Raw genomic sequence first — 19,249 nt, 5'->3', positions numbered from 1 at the left:
TTGAGCACTTGAATATTTTGAAGAAGAGCACTCCTCTAAGCTCTGCCAGCATTAGGCTGCCCGCTTCTGGTATGTAGGTTGTAATGTAACATGTGGAAGTAAAGCAAAAGCCTGCTAATTTTTGATAAACAAAACCTCTTGTTATAATCTCAGGTTACCTGTTATTGAATGTTTTTCTTGTGTCAGACGCAGCTCCGAAAACAACTCATCCATGAACTTATGCATCCCATTTTAAGTGGAGAGCTTCAACCACGGACTGTTCCAAGTGATGACTGTTCGCTTTTGATCACAGCTTCCCACAGTTTGGTGGCAGACCATCTGCAGAGATGTGGCTATGAGTATTCACTTTCTGTTTTCTTTCCAGAAAGTGGCTTTGAGAAGAAGAAGGTAAGTTTGGTAATCCATTTCCTTAAAGACTTCTGTACGAGCTTTACTTTCTGGGGAGTTGCTATATTCCAGCAGAATTGACAGAAATCCCTGTTAGGGATCATCTCTATGAAAGTCTTAAATATTATGAAAACTTTGAACTCACAGAAAGCTAAAAGCACTGTATTGGAAAGGCGTACCCTCCTAGCCACATGCTTGCTTCACCCATAGCCATGGTTTGACATGACAATTCACATGGCTGTGTTGCAGGCCACTTGGGGAACCAACCATTATTAAAGCTAGCCTCATTTTTAGCCATTCAGTTTTCCTGAAAGGGTGGTTCATAGTTATGAGTTTCTGGCTGAAAAGGGCAGCCTTTGCCCTTTATTTGTTTGTCCTCTGTGTGTAAATGATAATGTGGTGATTTTTTTTCTAATAGAAAATTAATTTCTTGAGCTGGTGAGCACTTTGTTGTCATTTGGATTAGTGAGCTCATCTCATTAATATGGTAAATAAAGACAAGAGGCGGGGGGGGTAGCAAGAGTATGCATCCTGGTTTGGGAGGAAACAAAACCCTTTCTTCACAGCTTCAGTTTGTCATGGAACTATGCACTGACTGCCGTGTATCTTTGGTAGCAGAGAAAAGCAAATGCAGTACTTCAACAGTAAGCTTCTGAAAATGGTTTTGCAAGGTGATAAATAGAGCTTTCTCAAATAGAAAACATTCAACAACTGTAAAATGATGGCTGTTGCATTGTTAAAGTATTTAACATTTTCTACTTTCTCTTTTTTTATTTTTCTGAAAGCTGTTGTCTCTTCAGGATCTTCTTCAATTATTGAGGATCAGTCCAAAATCCAGTTTGTACAAATCACTGGTAAAGTTGTTTTGATTCTCAAAGTAAGCTAAACTTACAGTTGTGATGATGTAGACTGGCTAAAATGCTATCTTCTTTCTTACAGACTTTGGGAACTCAGAAGGAGAATAAAGGTAAAAGATACTTGTGTATGATGCAAACAGTGGTAGTTGTGTCACCTTCAATTTTATTGAGATGCTCGCAAGAGAAACTCAGATTTATTGAGCATATGTTGGTCTGGATTTAATAAGATTTTGAAACTTGTACTATGTAAGGTATTAAATATAATGATCTCTGGATGTTTTTCACTCCAACGTTGACAAGCTTCACAACCATTATCTTGCATGTACTTCAAACTTCAGTTAATGATTTAATAGACTTTCTTTTTTCTTTTTTTTTTTTTTTTTAATGTGAGAAATCATTCTTACATCTGCATGATGAAATGTAGCTAGATGAAATAGCCAGGAGTATCTTGGTCGTCAGAAACCATTGTTCCCTAATGTCATTGTAATTACGGTACTAATACTCTGCTCCATCAAATGACCATATGGTCAAAGAGACAAAGAGAAACAGAAGAAAGGAAAAGGATGAAATAGAATAGAATACACTTTTAATAAAAAAAATACTTCCAGTAAAAATCAATAGTTTACTAGCACTGATTTTTATTCAGTGTTCACTGTGTTCTTTCAATGAATTGAGTTGTTTTTATTCGCGTAGTGAAAATGACTTCATTATTTACAGGCTTGAAAATTAAATTTTGATATGAACTTAGAAGCAACTAATCTGTTGGATCTTGAAAGGTTTTCTTATGCAGGTTTTGATGGGGCTTACAGAGCATCATTTATGTAAAGAATGTCATGACAGAGAAACTCAGACAATCTCCATGCCTCCTTACAGAGAATCTCTTGGTAAGTGCAGCCTTTGCAAGTAAGTCTCCCCAGCAGTTACATGTTATGGGTGGTTTACATTCATCACTTATCCAAATGCAACCTAAAGTAACAGTGAATAGAGGTTATATGTTTTGGAAAATGTAACTGTAACTGCATGCATTGCTTTTCTGTGTCATAGTGTCTGAGTTTTTTAGGCACAGATTGGGAATTTTTGAATTATAATACACACACAGTATTATTACAAAAATGTAGAAGTTACATGCAAAAGAAAACTCTTGTCCTCTGTAGTAGGGGGATGAATGTCTAAATATGCCACAAATAGTGCCCGAGCAGCTGAGCCTGTCCTGTTGTATGATGTAGAGCTGATAAATGTCATTTCAGTGCTACCACTGACGCAGGACTTTCTATGATGGTGATATTTAGGTACACTAAGGAACTTTGCACAAACCCATAGTGCCATACAGTTTTTGGTGGTGTAAGCATGATGACTAATTCATTTTTAAATTATGATTGTCATGTTGCTTTTCTCCTTTTTTATAGCTGAGAAACTTCAGCTCATCGATGAGCAGTTTGCTGATTCCTATCCTCAGCATCATAAATACGAACCTTTGGAAGGCAAACTTCATGAATATAGGAAAGAAATAGAGAAGCAACTTCAAGCAGAGATGTTTCAAAAGGTATCACTGTGGTGACTGAATTTCAGGGAGAAATTTGTGAATATTGACACCTTATAGACCTTTAACATTTAAGAAAACTTGAAGAAAAATGGCTGATCATGAATAACTACAAATACAAAAGGCAAAGTTCATCAGTTACCAATCTTAGTTTAATGAAATTGCATGTGTACATTCTTATTTATCCTTTTTTTTTTTTTTTTTTTAATAATAAATCTGCAGAATGTTAGGGTCTTTATCCTGATGTTAATTTGGTAACACAATTTTTCTTATTTTGCTTTTAAATTGGTACATTTTGTTTGCTCTTTGACTACTTTGTGTTATTGGGAAATGTTTGTTTCATAGTAAACTATTTATTTCCCTTCCCGGGTTCAATTTTGAAGCTTAAATTTCAATATAATGCAAGGCATGAATTGTTGCTATATACTTTGACATAAATTAAATTTTTAATATTGATTAGAATTTACATAGCATTTCAAAACGTTGCACAGAAACAAAATCATAACACGCACAACATTATGAATTATTCCATGTTTTTTCCTTCCTGTAATTAAAGACAGAGTTCTTTTGAAGTGTTTTACTTCACTCTGTGAATATAAAAAGCCTGTCAGCAGTTCATACATACGAAAAATGGAGCAGAGAATATACTGCAATTCACTGTATGGTTAGGGGTTGTTTTTTTTTGTTTTGTTTTGTTTTTTTTCAGATCAATAGCTTATTTCAATAGAAAAATGTGTGAATGTGTTCACTGATCAATTAAAACTTTCAGGCTCAGTTTAAAAGGCACCCATCTGCATATAAAGTGTTTGAGGAAACCAACTTATTCATATTTATTAAGATAGAAAAGTAGAAGGATGGAGAGTTGAAACTGAAGTCTGTGCATTTTATCTTCGTTTTTCCTTTAATTTTTACTCCCTGGTAGGCAGTATATTTTTGGTACATAAAACATGCTCATTTGGGCGTTAAGTTTGTCTCAGTTGAAGTAAAGCAGAAGATGGGAGACTAAAGCAGATACAAATAACTTCTTAATTCAGTTAACTTTAAGATTCTTTAGCAATGTTTAGTGAATTGCTGTAGGACATTTCTAACCCACTTTGTGTATATACAAGTGAGACTGCTGTCTCACTGCTTTGCACAAATCCATCTCCATAGGACTGAACTCCTTGACCAGTCTCACAATTTTTCCATTGCTTCTATTTTTATTTTATTTTGCTCACATTTTTTGTCACATTTTTCTTCTCTTATGCTTCCTTTCCATCTTCAAATTGTGAAGAATTGCGTAAGGAGAGATTGATTGTTGTTGTTGTTTTGAAAGGGTTCAGTTTAACCTTCTTTTCTTCCTTTATGTAAAAGCTACAACATTTTAAAGAAGTTGAAATAGCCAAGATTAAAATGGAGGAGAAAGCACAGACCCAGAAAGAAATCTCTGAGCTGCGGTATGAGTTAGAAAAGACACATCAAGCAAAGGCTGAAGCCTTGGTCTCTCGTGAAAAGAATGCTATTGAAAGGCTTCAGAAACAACAAGAGGTGAATTTCCAAATACTTGTTCTTAATCTAGTACTAAGTGACTGTGAGTCAATTAAATTGTTCTTTTCTCTGTGGCAGGTTTATCTTCAGTTCTTATTCAGCTTATTAGTGAAAACTTGGAATTTACTTTTGTTCTCATAAATAGAGGAACCTGTTCAGTAAATACAGTGATAAGTATGGTTAAATATTTAAGTAAATTTGCCTGGAAAAAGAGCAGTTCTGCAAGCTACTGTTGAGTTATAATAAATGCTTTTTAATCTGTTTTAATAACTTCACTGAATTCAGACCACTGAGATTTTGTTACGAGTTGATACGACTATTTGCTCTTCTATCTCCAAAACACAGCTTTTAGTTCTACTACACATTCTTTCAGTTGCTTAGAAGAACTCTGAACTAAAAGGGATACATAGTCCACATGGTACAGATATGCAGATAGATGTCATTATATCTAGAAGAGTTTCACTAGCCATTGCCTTTGCTGTAAGCATCTCCTTTAATGACAGATACTGTGAAGTAAACTAATGGTAATATTTTGTGATTCAGATAGAAGCAAAGGAAGTATATGCTCAGAGACAAAGTCTACTGAAAGATATTGAAGTCATGAGGACCAGAGAGGCAGAATTGAAGCAAAGAATTGAGTCATTTGAAATGTAAGTTGCTGAAGGGCATCTTCAATTCTAAATGTTGTTGGTCTTCTGGAAAGCATACTCCAAGATGTTACTGCTTCTGTTAAGCTGGAATAGGTTTTTATACATTCCATAAGTTGTGTTGGCATTTTGAATATTGTTGTATACTATCTCAGTTGGCTGGGACACCTAATACAAAGAGATGCCTTTTTTTTTTTTTTTTTTCCATTCCTCTTCAGCCAAAACACTGCAGCATCAATTTGGAGGCAAGGAACCATATATTTGCTTTGAAGGCCTTAAATTAAACAATAATGGTTTTGAAGGCCTTAAATTAAAAAAAATAAACAATCAACACAGGATATAACAGTCCTAACAGTTGTGATGCGTGTATATGATGCTTTGCTTTTTTAGACTTGTTTTTTCCCTCTAGTAAGAATGTTGTCTGTCTGTTTTCCTTGGTCAAACTGGGAAATAACTAAACCGTATTCTGCCAGGTTTTAAATACTACCTAAGTTTATTACTCTGTCATCTCTTTTATATGGCAAAATGAGTATCCCACAAAAACGTGTCTTTTTTTTTTTTTTTCCTAACAATCCAGCAGAGGGTGCTGATAGTGTTGGGCATGATGCTCGATCTCTTTTGAAGGCTTTCTGGTGTAGAAAGCTGAGCTGGGGTTACCCTAGGAGAGCTGCATAATTGATTGGTACTGGATTTTAATTAGGTCAATTTATTTTCTGTCAGACCTTCTTGTTCTTAATGAGTTAGAATGACAGGTTCTAATCATAACTTTAAATTGCTAAGGTGTTCTAAGCAAGCACATCAACTTTCATAGCTCTAAATGGTATTTTAAGGAAAAAAAAATTGAAAACTCTGAAGTTTTGGCTTTGTAACTGGTCATTGTATATTTATTAAAATTTCAGCACTAAGAAGCTTCAGGAAGAGAAAAATAAAACTATTGAAGATGCACTTCGACGTCGAGAAGTTGCTGTGAAGAACATAGAGGAGACTTACGACCAAAAGCTTAAGACTGAACTCTTAAAGTAATTTTTTCTTTTCTCTCTAATAGGACATATGTTAATTGTTATGAAAATAGAATTTAAAAAATTATAGGATTTCTTTTGAGAAACGTAACAAAGTAAGGACTTACAAGTTTCCACTCTTGGTTTAATTGCCTAGAATTATTTACATTTTTGCTTCGCTAGCAAGACAAGATGTTCTGTCAGATTCAGAAAATGCTTTGTATGGAAAATAATTTGACTTTTGATTATAGGCTATATTATTTTTGTAGATTAAATCCTGTGTTCTTTATATGGGAAAGAGATGTGAGATAAGTTGTATGTTTAGACAAGAGGATGTGAAGCATTAGTAACTTCCTTTGACCATGATTAAAAAAACTGGCCCTTTTATGGACACAGAAAAGTAATAGAGGTTAAAGTACAGTTGAAGAAAGGTTAGAGGTTTCTTGGAAAAAGAGTGAGAGACACACCAGCCCACACAGGCAGGTTAGTTCTTAGCTTAATGCCTCCTTGTTTTTGGGATCTCTGTTGTAGGTCACCCTCTCTCACTGGCTCTATTCTGCTTCAACGTAATTTCAAAGAATTTGCTTTGAAATGCTCATCTGTGGCCACATTTGAGATTTTCAGTGAGTATATCTCACTGTTACTGCCTTCCTTTGAGTGCTTTGGTCACTTGGTTTCTTGATGCTTCGGTGCAGGCAGATGCTTTCGGTATGTTACTGCTCATGCTTATATCATGGCATGAAACAGTCATCCAGTTAGAAAGGTAAACGGAATGACTGATGTATTGTGTGACTTATTTTTGCAAGCCAACTGTTTGTATCAGTTGCCACACAGTAAGTATTATCTGTGTTGGTGTGTCTTAGCTTAAATTGCAGAGGAAAGAGCAGGTTTTGGTGAGAACGATGTCTCAGCTGGAACTGAGTAAGATACCAGGGTTTTGTTAGAGAACAATGGAATGCAGGCCTAACTGACCCATCTTGGTAACTTGTTTTAATCATTTAGTCAGTAACAGCTAGTTACAAGAAATCTTGTAACACTCCTGGAGATTTCCATAACATTGAACAGTAAAGATGGATGACTACTAGGCTGTAAATACCTGGGCAGTGCTCAATGTCTGACTGATTTGTGGTGGCATGCAGAGAAGCCAAGGGGACTTTCATGGCCTGTACCATCCAACACCTTCATCCATTATCTGGATGATGACTCTGTGTGCTCTCAGCAACTTTGAACATGAGGCTTAATTAAGGGGAATGGCTGCCACAACAAATGGTGGCGTTTCGATGCAGGTGGACTTTGGTAAACTTGGGGATTTTGCCAACATAAACCTTAGGGTTTTAACAAAGCTTAGTACATAGGGCAGAGAATCCTTCTGCAGTGGCACAAGTGGGGAGAAAGAATGGACTGAGCAGCAGCCTCTCTGGAAAGGACACGGAAGTTTCAGTGAAAGTCAGGCTGATGTGATCCAACAGCGTGCTCTGGCAAATAAGGCCAACAGTGGGTCACATTAGCAGCAGCTTGGACAACAGGCTGAGGGGTTGTTTTCCCCCCGTGGTACTGGTGTAGGCTGCACTCTGAATATCATGCCAAGTTTTGGGCCCCTCAGTTCAACAGAGTTGTGGAGAAGTTGAGAAGAGCCTAGTAGAGGTCTGTGCAGGTAGTGATGGTGACCTCTGAGAAGAGGTTGAGGGAACACAGTTTGTTTAATCTATTGTAGGCCAGGCTTGATGATCTGGTAGCATCTTGAAGCTGCTTGAAGTTTTCAATCTTCTTGCTTCTAGATACCAGCTTGAATTAAAAGAAGAATATATAGCCAGAACCAATAAAGTTAATGAAGATGAGAAAAAAAATAAAGGTAACCATCTCTCTGTGATTAATACAGCAGCCGCTGAGAGCATTTATTAACAGGTATCAAAGCAGCACAGTTACTGAACAGTGACAGTGTTCAGTAACATAGGTGTAACTGCCAGAAAAGCCACCAACTCAGGCTCTGAAAATCACGTAGCCAGATCCAGTGGCAGGTCAGCAACTCCTTGCAGTTTAAAATGCAGTGGGAACCAGGAGCTGGTGCTTCACACGGAGGCTGAAAGCCTGCTTTTTTAGTTTCCCAGCTCTTTCTGAAGTTGTCCCAGCTCACTCATTTCCTAATTGAACTCTGGTACAGCCTGATTGAATCGTTGCCAGCTTCTAAATTTATTGTGCACGAGATGTTTAACCAAAGCTTGAGAAGAGAGCTGAGACAGATAGCATGTTTAGACTTCTAAGTTGGGGTCATGTGAAAGAAAAGATATATCATGTGCATATGAATTTGATTTACTTAATTCTAAAATAGTTTTGCACATGCATTGTATATACTCATGCAGTGATTTACATAATTTTGAAGGTGTATGTATACATGCATGACATTCAGTTATTATAAATTTTTGAATTAAATTGAATGTTGGACTTAGCAAGTTAAATTTTTTTGCTGATGCAGTCTTTAATGTAATTGTCTATTAACTTAATTCATCATTTGTAATCCTCCCTACAGAGAGGGCTATGCTTTTGCGTGAAGAAGCTGTTGCTGTTAACTCCAAAAAGGAAGAACTCAAGCAAGCTGTGTCACGCACCAAAGAACTTGAGGTGATGTTTAGCATACAGTTTCTCTAAATTTATGCTTATAACTGCATGTGAGCTACATTTATAAAAATATAAGTGAAATAAAAACCAGCTTATAGTATAACAGTTTTTCTTTAGAAACATCTTCATAAACTTCTAAATTGTTCTTTATCTGCAGCTGGATTTGGAGTCAGTGAAGGCTCAGGTTCTGTTGGTAAATAAACAGAATCAGTTGTTGACAGAAAAACTGAAAGAGGTATCAGACTATCCCTTGCTAAAGGAGGAGAAACTGGAGCTCCAAGTGCAGAATAAACTACTTAGGCAACAGCTGGATGAGACTCGCACTGAGAACCAGCATCTTCGAGACAGTCAGTGTGAATGATTTAATCCTTTTCTTGTTTGTGTTTCCCTTTGTGTTTTTCTTTAGAAATACATTTTCACTGAAAGACATTCTTTGTATTATGTGTGCTGTTAGTTGGCACTAACCCTCCAGCTGATGAATCTATGTCCCTGACATTATATTTTCTTCAGTATATCTGTGTAGTAGAAATCCTGAACTATCTATCTATAATAACATGAATATCCCTTCCATCTCTTGAAAAGTATGATATTTCCAATAATAGCACTAATATGGTTAATAATGGTAAAAATAATATTGCATCTTGAAGGGTGAGCCTGTGTGGAACCAGGATTTGGACTCTGGCTTTTGGGTCCTTTCCTTTCCAACTCAGAACATTCTTTGATTTTGTGTCTGTAGTTGTAAAGTGCTGATTATTTTTAATGTGCACCTGAGATTACTGGAAGGTAGAGATGTATACACCAGTTAGGTGGGGTTGTGTATTTTCCTTCTATAGTAGGACAATATGTCTAGTTCTTAAGCAACTATGTGAACAAAAACTTCAGTCCTTTGTAAAAGAAAGAAAAAATCTTATGTACTTACTTCAAGCGAAGCCTAATTTTATAAGACTTTGCTATGTCCTTGAAAACAAACGAGCTTTAAGTCTCAAAGAGATATCTTATAGAGAAGTGAACAATTACTCTATGTTAAACTCTGATATTTCTCTTTTGTGGAAGAGCTGTCCCAGCCTTCTGCAGAGCACCTGGCCTGTCAAGCAGAGCTGAGGAAGGTGGAACATTCCAGGAGGTTGGTGATGGATGAATTTGAAAGTCATAAGCAGTTTTCAGAAAAGCAGCTCCAAAGTGAGGTAAATGATTCTTTCTTATTCTTGTCATCTTGTTAACAATTATCTGTGTACCTGTGCAGGTTGCTCTGCAGGTAGTTAGGGGAATGCTTTGCACTTTGCTGGTTTTTATAACTTACAGAAACAAGGAAGCAACAACAAACTTCAGCCAACCAAACAACCTGAGTCTTTTCAAGCCATTAAGTTGTCAGTGCTGACTTTCACGGGTTTTGCTGGACCTGAAGAACACTTAGAAAGAAATGAGTATTCAAACAGTTGAGATTATTCTACTTTTAAGAATTACTCTCTCTTTTTTCCTCTGGATCTGCTTTAGGTTGAGCGTTCTGCCCAGTTAAAGACCCAGTTGTTGGACTCTGAAGCTACTGTCAGGAAGTTAAATATGCAGGTTGAAGATCTGAAACTACAGCTGAAACAAACACAGACAGGTTTGTGTCTTGTACTAAAGAAGTCCTTTGTGAAGTTTGCTTACCTAATCAATGTAAGGACTTCCAGATTCTGAGAAAATCCTTCAGGTAAAATATTGCCATGGAGTGTGTTTCATGTTTAAAGTTAAAATCAGTTTTAAAGCCTTAAAACTGCACTTTCAGAAAACAAACACATAGGAGGAGTAGAAAAATGTTCTTCTTGGATCACTTACGTTCTTTTTATTGTCTCTGTTTCAACTCAGGATAAAGACATTAATATCTGGTGATAACATGATCTTTTTTTTTCACGGGGGTGAATTGTGTTTTAATGCATTTTAGTTTGGGAATGTTCATAGTAAGAATATTTGTATTTCATCACTCAGTATTTAAATCTAACTTTTAAATGGTCATTGCCAAAACTAATAACTTAAGCACCTCACACGGACATTAGGAAGGCAAATATATTTTGTAAGGCAATTCAGCCCCCTGAAGAAATATAATTCTAAAGATGCCTGTCAAGTTGCTGCTATCAAGCATGATAACTTTCATTTTTGGTACACGTGCAAATAAATTAAAAACATAGAATTGAATTCTGCAATGATTATACATTGCATAGAATATGTTGCACCATAATTCAGTACATGCAATGCCTTCTGTTATTCACTAGACCAATATGTGTATTTTCATATATGGCATAACTAACAGTACTGTTTGTAATCAGAAATTCATCAGTGTCAAAATAACAAATATATTTTAATCTAATGAAGAAGTTCTGCTTGGAATTCTATTTTGCAGCATTGTTAACGATGTTATTGAAGAACCATTTAGAATAAAAATAAAGTGGTAATTTTGCTTAGAAAGGTGGGTCTTTAGGGCATACTGAAACATGCAGGCGAAGCAGGAAGCTGACAGTTCTGAAAATTTCAATGTAACTGATGATTTTTGAGGAATATTTTTTATGTTTTTATTATTTTAATAACCCATTTGAATGTGTTGGGTTACTTTTTCCTTATTTCTTTTTGATCTAAATAGAGGCAGACTTTTAGCCTAGCTTGTGTCCAGCACACTGTAATAACGTGATTGGATATACTGCATCCAAAGGGGTGACATTTTGTTTCCTTTTTTAAACACGACTGAATTAATGACAACAAAAAAACTGTTTGGTTAAAATATGTTTATAAGATAGAGTTCTACATGGAGGAATTACATCTGAAGTTAATTAAATTGATGATAATTTGCAGCTATGTGGCTACATAAGAATACATTTAAACTAGTACACTGAATTCTCAAAATTTGAATAAATCCATTTTAAAATTATTTTGATGAAAGAAAGTGCCATGTGTTATTACTTCTGATTAGTTATGGATCTCTCTCTTTGTCTTATCTGTCACTCACATTCTTGATCTGGAAGCTCTGGAAAATGAAGTGTATCGGAATCCCAAGCCTTCGCTCGTTGATCGCTCTGTCATTGACCTCATTGATGATAGGATTGTACCTCATGATATTTATACAGATAGCATATTCCTGAAGAATCCCATTGTGAGTGATGTCGTCAAGGGAAGTGCTGTGCCAAGTGCTGGCTGTCACCAGCAGTTACAGACACATAGTGCTTCTCCAGATTCTGACCTGGAGTGCATGGCGCAAACCTGGGCTAGAATAAAAGAACTGGAAAAAGAGGCAGAGTATTTGGAAGAAGCCTACAGAAATTACCAGCATAGGATAAAGCAGGATACAATTGCAAGCAGAACACCAAGAAAGGTGCAGTCCCCTTTACCTCTGCAGTGTGCTGTTAGTAGAGTCCCCTTGACTATGCAGTGTGAACTTTTGGAGGATAATCCTGGCTCCCAGCATTCTCTGAGCAGTCCAAGAGGTGAAAAATACGTTGGAAGACATGAGCAGCCTGATGCCTTTAAAAATCCTTCAACACCACCACACAAAGGAGTGCCTCCTCCTAAATGCCGTTCTTCTACTCCTGTCTCCAAATTGGGAAGAGTTCTCAATAACAAGAACCTTTCAGATGGTAAGTTACAAACGTTACTATGGGATCTGATTGGAATTCCTCTTGCATGACTCAAAAGGAAAGGTTTAGCACTGGTTACCTTTCACTCATCAGTTTATTTTCTAAGGAGCAGGACAATCATAGCTGCCCCTTAGCGGGGATCACCTGCTCCAGCCCCTGCCCCAGCAGGACACCCAGAGCAGGGTGCCATCCCCACATGCACGTGGCTTTTGGAAATCTCCAGGGAGGAGACTGCAGCCTCTGAGCTGTCTGGATTAGTGCTCCATCACCTGCAAAGCACAGAAGTGCTGCCTGCTGTCAGAGAAAGTAGGAGACAGAATGTGCTAGCTGTTAGGAATATCCATTCTTTGTGGAAACAATCCCTAAAGAAATACATGGAGCGAGGCTGCATGTACTGCTCTTAGTTCAGGTAGTTTTAAAGGTGAGGATATTTCATCTCATTCGTGACATGTGTAATCCAACTATATGCAGAGATTGTTTTAGAAGTTGCTATTCAGTATAACTACTTTGGAACACTACTGGAAGTGGTTAATTGTGATTAATCTTCTATCTATATTCTTACCTTTTCATGTAGTTGCTGCAGTTTCACATGCACAGCAGAAGGCTGCATCATCTGGCTTCCATTAGATTCTCTTTTCCAACCTGAAAGGTGTAGAATTGCTTTTATTCTATTGGCTGTGGCATTGTCATCAATATTCCTGGGCAATTGTGAGGGAGAAAGGATTGGTGTTTGGTCTTGAGTTTGGAATATTTTAATTTGCTATTAGTGCCTAAGAATTATTCAGTAACTTTTTTTAAGTGGCAGTACTCAGAAAAGTGAGTGAAATAGAAAACAATTGAAGATTTCAAAGAAAACATGTTCTTCTGTTTCAAATCTGCAGTACATCTGCATGGGGGTTGGACTCGATGATCTCTGGAGGTCCCTTCCAACCCCTACAATTCTGTGATTCTGTGATCTGCTCCTTGAATCATGCAGTTCTTGTTGCTCTATATCAAAATGGATTTAATAGAATGAAAAAAATACTAACATAAATACTAAGGACAGCTTCTGAATAAAAGAAACACAAGAAGGGCAGCTGAGTTTGGAAAAGTGTTGGCTGAGGTGAGCTAGTGGAAAATATGAAGAGCAATGAGTGATGTGGAGGGGGCAAAAAAGGGATTGATTGATCATTGCTTCACAGACCACAGAATCCTATGATGTCTGAAGAAAACAGAAGGAAGTACTTCTTCATATCATGAATAATTTGTGGAATTTATTGCTTCTGTGGCAACAGAACTAAGTGGGAAAATAAAACATCCCTATTGGGAGGGCCTGGAAGGTGGTGGTGGCAGGGATTTGTGGCCAGAGGCGAGATATCCCTGTTCTCATTTTCCTGTTTCCAAACATTTAATAACAGACGCTCTTGGAAATATGCTACATCTGAACTATTGTGGCTCTCCTTGTGTTTAAACTCCTCCAGCAGTTTAAAAAGAAAAAATGTGTGGTTTCTTCAGTACATTCCTAAATTCTTCAGATAAACTTCCTCAGGTCTTGCCACCTCCAACTTTGCTAAGTATATTAACTATTCTCTCTCTCTCCCTCCTTGTTTGTTTGTTTGTTGAGCTACTGTCTGCTTCCAGAATTAACAGCATCCCATTTGTCATAGTGTTGTGAAGGTTGAAGCAAATAAGTGATTATTTTTTAATTTCTTTTTATCATGGAAGGGCGGACCTGCCTTCTCCTATTATTACTTACTTATCTGTTAAAGCACTACTGCATGATGAAAGCACAAGCTCCTGGAGTGTGTTTTGAAGTAGATTTTTGTTTCAGAAAGCAGGAAAATGAGTAGAGAAGTAGAGATTTTTAGATGAAATTTTCATTTTCAAGAAGAAACAAATAATGGGACAGTGGATTTAGATGAAGAAAGCTTTTTTAAAAAGCTGAGGAAACTGGTGACCAAGTGTGCTGTGAAGATGCTGAAAGAAAAGATGAGCTGCAAGTTATTCGGCAATCTGGACAACAGACTATTCAAATTAGAAAGAAAGATATTTACAGTGAGACATCAATGCAGATTGATCCTGTAGCTCTTAAATATCAGGAAGTGCAAAAAGTAACACAAAGGATACGTGAGTGCAAATAAATATGAAAGTCATTTTGGCTCTGGAGCATGCCCAGAGAAGGGCAACAAAGCTGTGAGGGGTCTGGACACAAGTCTTATGGGGAACAACTAAGGGAACTGGGATTGTTCAGACTGGAAAAGAGGAGGCTCAGGGGAGCCCTCATTGCTCTACAACTGCCTGAAAGGAGGCTGTGGTGAGGTGGAGATTTACCACTTCTCCCAGGTAATAGCGATAAGATGAGAGGTGATGGCCTCAAGTTGCACCAGGGGAGGTTCAGATCAGATGTTAGGAAGAAATTTCTTCTCAGAAAGAGTGGTGGGACAGTGGCACAGCTGCCCAGAAAGATGGTGGAGTCATCACCCCTGGAGGTGTTCAAGAACTGTGTGGATGTGGCACTGAGGGATGTGATTAGTGGATGGTATTGGTGGTAGGTGGGCAGTTGGACTAGATAATGAGTGGTCTTTTCCAACCTTAGTGATTCTTTACTTCTATAATTCTACCATTTGCAAGCTTGATTAAAAGCCTTTTTAAGGCATTGGTTTGTTTTTTTTTTTTTTTCCTTGGTTTCCATGGAAGCTCAAGGTTACTCCTGTCATACAGTCTGTGGCATCCTTCCCTGATAACAAGGGGATAAGATCTTCAAAATTTTTCTTCTTTCCTTTATCATCCATTTTCATTAATCTGTAGAAAATGAATGCTCTACTTTGTTTCCTAATGAAGAATGGCCTTTGAGAGACCTCAAGCATTCTCCTTTTCTGGTCTAGTATGCATATTGCTAGCTTAGAATACAGATCAGCTGCGTCTTCACTTGATGCCCAGTATGGGAAAAATTCTTAGGTATTTGGCAAAAGGGTTGGATTTTGTGAGGAACAGGAAAGTATTACGGGGAGCTGTTAATCATAGGACTCGTGAGCAGAAAATTTATGATAGCAAAGTATTGTAGAGGAGAATTCAACTACAGGGGGAAAAAGATTAGAAACAGGACTTGGGTAGCTGTGGACATGAGAAAATGATTTATTTAAAGGCATCACTGCTTAAAAGTAATTTAAAAAATTGAAATGTTTGTTTGTTTGTGAGAGGGAGGAGAAGGGGCAGACCGGGAGGGTGCTTTTGGGTCACCAGCAGATCTGAAATGCCAAACTCTGTTTTCCAGACAAAGTTGCTCTGCTTTTCTCAGATCCTACACTGCTGGAAATAAACAGTACGAGAAAATTCATATTGCTTACAGAATTGGATGTTAGCAGCCCTGCAGTGGCAGTGCATGCACAGTGCAGTTATACATGGTTTGTGGAAACCAGGTTCATCTGACAAGTCGAAGGATGAATAAATGATTAATACAATTTGTGTTTTGCTTTTTTCTTATTGTGCAGGTGCCAGTGACTCGTACCTTGCCTCTTCCCAGCAGAGTGTCGATCAGGTGCTTTCTCCTATTTCAAAGCCACACGTTCTTTCACGTTCTGAGTCTCTTTCTTCCTCGCCATCCAGTCATGGAGAGAAAATTAGGTAATTTCATTTACGAAACAACATTTTAACCTGCATTTTAAGGAGAAAAAAACCCACCCACAAAACTTCATGGTAGTAGCTGCTTTTACAATTCAAAGAAGCCATGAATTTTATGTCATAACTTCTCTAAGGGTGGGTAACATTTGCACCCTTAGAATGTCCTCTCCCTTTCACGTTTTCCATATAAAACTTCTCGTGTCAGTGTTCTGATGAACATCTGAATGCTGTTCTTTAAAACAAAGTGTGGTGTGGGTCATCATGTTTCAAAAACGCTGCAGGATGTAAATCTATAGTGTCAGTTAGGTTCTGTTTGATTTTATTTCCTTACACAGAAAACCACTTTCAGGCAGCTGAATAGAAGTTTTGTTGCTAATAAATTATGTGAAACAAGTAGATGTAAATGTAATTCTAGCAGTTTGCTCACATGAGTTCTATTGGGATTTGACAGATGTGACTCTTTAGTGGGCTTCTGCATCATCTGTGTACGTATGAACCTGATAAGACTAACAATAAATTCTGATGTTGTTGACTAACATGAAAACAAACCTCATTTCATAAGACAGTTGACTCTTTAGAGGGATACACTTCATCAAGCTGTAATGCTGACATGTTCTTTTCTACTAAAATCATCTTAGTGTGCCTGCAGAACTTTTCCCAGAATAGGAATTTGCAGTCTTCTTTACATGTGTGATGGGTAGCAGACCTTTTCTCTTGTTCTTTGTGTTTTAAGGTCTTTGCTGAGTAAATGAATAACTCTGAAAAAAATAAGCTGCACAGAGGTCTTCTTTTTTTCTGTCTTTCTGATTTCCATATATAAAATTATTCTGTAACTAGTGGTTACCAGTGCCTCCACTTTCCAAGACTGAAAATCTTGATTCTTCAGTAAAAGCTCAACTGTTCAGTATCTGATGTGTCATTTCCTAGGAAAAGACACTTGAATCAGAGTCTTGCTTGCCATCGTTCCAGATTTTATTGCCATGGAAAGATGGTTGTGCTAGGGCAGCTCTAGTGGTCATTTGTAGGGCTCCTATTTTCTTGCTTAATATGCATTTAGTGTAGAGACAGTCTCTCCTGTAGTTAGAATTTTGGAAGAGTCTTTATGTTCTTGGCCTTGAAAAGAAGCTATTGAGATTTTTAGGGACTGTGAGATTAATTCTGACATTGGTGTTTGCCTTCCCATGGCTCTCCTTTGTCTGTTCATTCACGTTTTCTACAGCGTGCATCAGGTTTGCTGCATTGCTGTGACAGAACTTAGAAAGGGAATGTTGAGTGGTAACTTACATGTTAGGATTTTATGGGAAAATGCTCCGATGCTGTGAGGAAATGTACTTCTTTGAAAGGCATTGGAGAATCTGAACTACAAAAAGGAATCCACTGTGGGAACAGAAAGCAGTATGACCGAGTTGTGTTACAGAGAATAGGCAGTGGGTGGTGGCTGCTTTCTTGGGTTCCTTGCGACAGATGGAGGATGTGTGGTCCCAATAGCTTTGTCGGACTTCCTGCTTTCCCAAGACATCTTTAAAGGGAAAATGTTGTTTTGTTTAGGATTTTGGAGGGTTTTTGTGCTCTGTGCTATTTTCTGTTGCTTTAAGTATTTGAGAAATGCCATGTGTGGGCTTCTCCACTTAGCTCCCATTAATAGGCAAAAGCCACATTACTGATGTCTGCTGCGGGATTAGTTTTGTGACCTGCAGGTTTTAAGTGATGATGGGAACCTAAGTGAAAAGAAAGGAAAGATGCTGTTATAACACCAGTAAACCATTAAGTTTGACTTCTGTCAGTGGGGAAGGACTGCTTCTCTGATCAGGGCCTTCTTGTTTATTTATATTTCAAAATATGAGCGGTGACAGGAAGACTGGAGTTACAAGGCGGATGAATTATTTGACCGTTCCTTTTTCATATATGGCTGAAGCTGACTGAGGCTTGATAGTGGTTTTAGGCTTAAAGTAATTTTATACACTAACAAAATAGTTAAGATGGTGTTGGTTGCTTTTTGTTTGTAGCTTAATGGTCATTCTGAGCTTAAGTCTTGCGATTTATTTGGTGTAAATGGGGCAGCATACCAGCTTGTACTGAACATGTCTCATTACAGGGGTATGGTTTTTTCATTCTCTGCTTTTAGCCCTACGGAAGACCTGAACTGCTTAGAAATTCTAAGCACAAACATATTTATGGAAGGGTGAAAAGCAACAGCTGGTGTGTAGTAAGCTCCTTTGTACAGCGCCGCTGATGAATTGGTGACCTGCACTACTTCTGCTATTCTGATTCTGGTCAGTTTAGTAGAAAGGTCACATGGGAGATACCATTCTTTCACATCATCTTTCTGATTAGATAAACGGGGATTTAGAATGAGGGCACCAACCCCATTTCTTATTGAATTCTCACCCCTGTGTGTATGTTTTGCCAGACACGTAATCCTAATACGTTTCAAACGCATCTGTTAAAATGACATCGAAATGGGAATTAGTTGAACACAGAGCCAAAAGGAGGCTTTTTGGTGGTGGGTTTTTTTTTTTTTTTTTTTTTTGGTTATTTTTTTTTTTTTTTTTTTAAATTTTCAATTGACTGTGTGTCACACTGTTGCATGTTTATTGTTACAGTCCAGTGCCTTTATGTCATGTGTAGGACTTGGGGAAAGGCTGTGGGGGCAATGCCTTATAGCAGAGGGCTGTCATTCGGTAGAAGTTAGAGAAGTGTATTTACTACCATAACTTTGGAGGCAGAAAGCTGCAGCGTTTTGCTTGCATGAGTTTTACATATGGTTTAATGGGTTGCTATGCATGTAAATAAACCTGTATTTAAACCTCAAACTACTTTTTGCTTAAAAGTTGTATTTTAAATTACTTACCTTCTTCCACCTTCTTTCAGACTTCAGAATCAACGGATAGATAACCGAGATTTCAGTGGTAGTCCAAAACCAGAGAAACTGGTATATGAGGACCTTGAAGAGCACATTTCTCCTCTTGAATGTAAGTTTTAGTGCAATTTTAGACAGTTTATTTAACACCGTAGGGTTTGAGAGTTGCAAGACAATTGTCTTGACAGTTTAAAACTGTAGCCAGAAATGAGAAATTCCAGCTCATGCTGGAAATAAGGAAAAAGAAACTGGCTCAGGTAATGAATTCTTTTTCTTCTTATTTGCATCTTTAGAAGAGGATACGGAGTAATAAATAGATGCTAAATTCTCGTTGGTTTTGAAATTTGGGAACATTCTTGTTCAGAAGTCTTGCATAACCTTGTTCTGACTAATGCATGTCAGTCTAACACTTCCTTTAAAACTGTGAGGGTTTTGCTTGTTAGTTTGTTTTAAGGAAAGCATGCTAAGTGTGTAAGCAAACCTGAGGCCTTATTGTATTTGCTGCATAAAACAAAATCACAAGAAGTGGTTTTCATTGACAATATTGGAGCAGTGTTAGCGAGTTGTAATTCTGCAGATACGTTTTTGGAGCTATTACTGCTCTTGTTGAGT

General features: G+C 37.5%; 1 protein-coding gene across 1 annotated transcript in view; it reads left to right on the top strand.

Annotated features, from left to right (window-relative positions):
- OFD1 (OFD1 centriole and centriolar satellite protein) overlaps positions 1 to 19,249 on the top strand; it is a 29,757-nt gene that overhangs the window by 2,258 nt on the left and 8,250 nt on the right. Inside the window, exons 2-17 of the mRNA XM_042810428.1 lie at positions 187 to 387; positions 1,173 to 1,241; positions 1,327 to 1,354; positions 2,021 to 2,128; positions 2,651 to 2,787; positions 4,138 to 4,311; positions 4,855 to 4,961; positions 5,858 to 5,977; positions 7,735 to 7,808; positions 8,484 to 8,575; positions 8,730 to 8,919; positions 9,626 to 9,756; positions 10,067 to 10,178; positions 11,569 to 12,177; positions 15,648 to 15,780; positions 18,649 to 18,749. Of these exons, the coding sequence (XP_042666362.1) occupies positions 187 to 387; positions 1,173 to 1,241; positions 1,327 to 1,354; positions 2,021 to 2,128; positions 2,651 to 2,787; positions 4,138 to 4,311; positions 4,855 to 4,961; positions 5,858 to 5,977; positions 7,735 to 7,808; positions 8,484 to 8,575; positions 8,730 to 8,919; positions 9,626 to 9,756; positions 10,067 to 10,178; positions 11,569 to 12,177; positions 15,648 to 15,780; positions 18,649 to 18,749 (2,386 nt within the window). The remainder of the gene's footprint in view (positions 1 to 186; positions 388 to 1,172; positions 1,242 to 1,326; positions 1,355 to 2,020; positions 2,129 to 2,650; positions 2,788 to 4,137; positions 4,312 to 4,854; positions 4,962 to 5,857; positions 5,978 to 7,734; positions 7,809 to 8,483; positions 8,576 to 8,729; positions 8,920 to 9,625; positions 9,757 to 10,066; positions 10,179 to 11,568; positions 12,178 to 15,647; positions 15,781 to 18,648; positions 18,750 to 19,249) is intronic.

The sequence above is a fragment of the Centrocercus urophasianus genome, unplaced genomic scaffold (genome assembly GCF_019232065.1).
Source record: "Centrocercus urophasianus isolate 14NV4802_14NV808 unplaced genomic scaffold, USGS_Curo_1.0 seq_12, whole genome shotgun sequence".
Classification (NCBI taxonomy): Eukaryota; Metazoa; Chordata; class Aves; order Galliformes; family Phasianidae; genus Centrocercus; species Centrocercus urophasianus.
The sequence above is the reverse complement of the archived record's forward strand: the minus strand, read 5'-3'. Positions and strand labels throughout refer to the sequence as shown.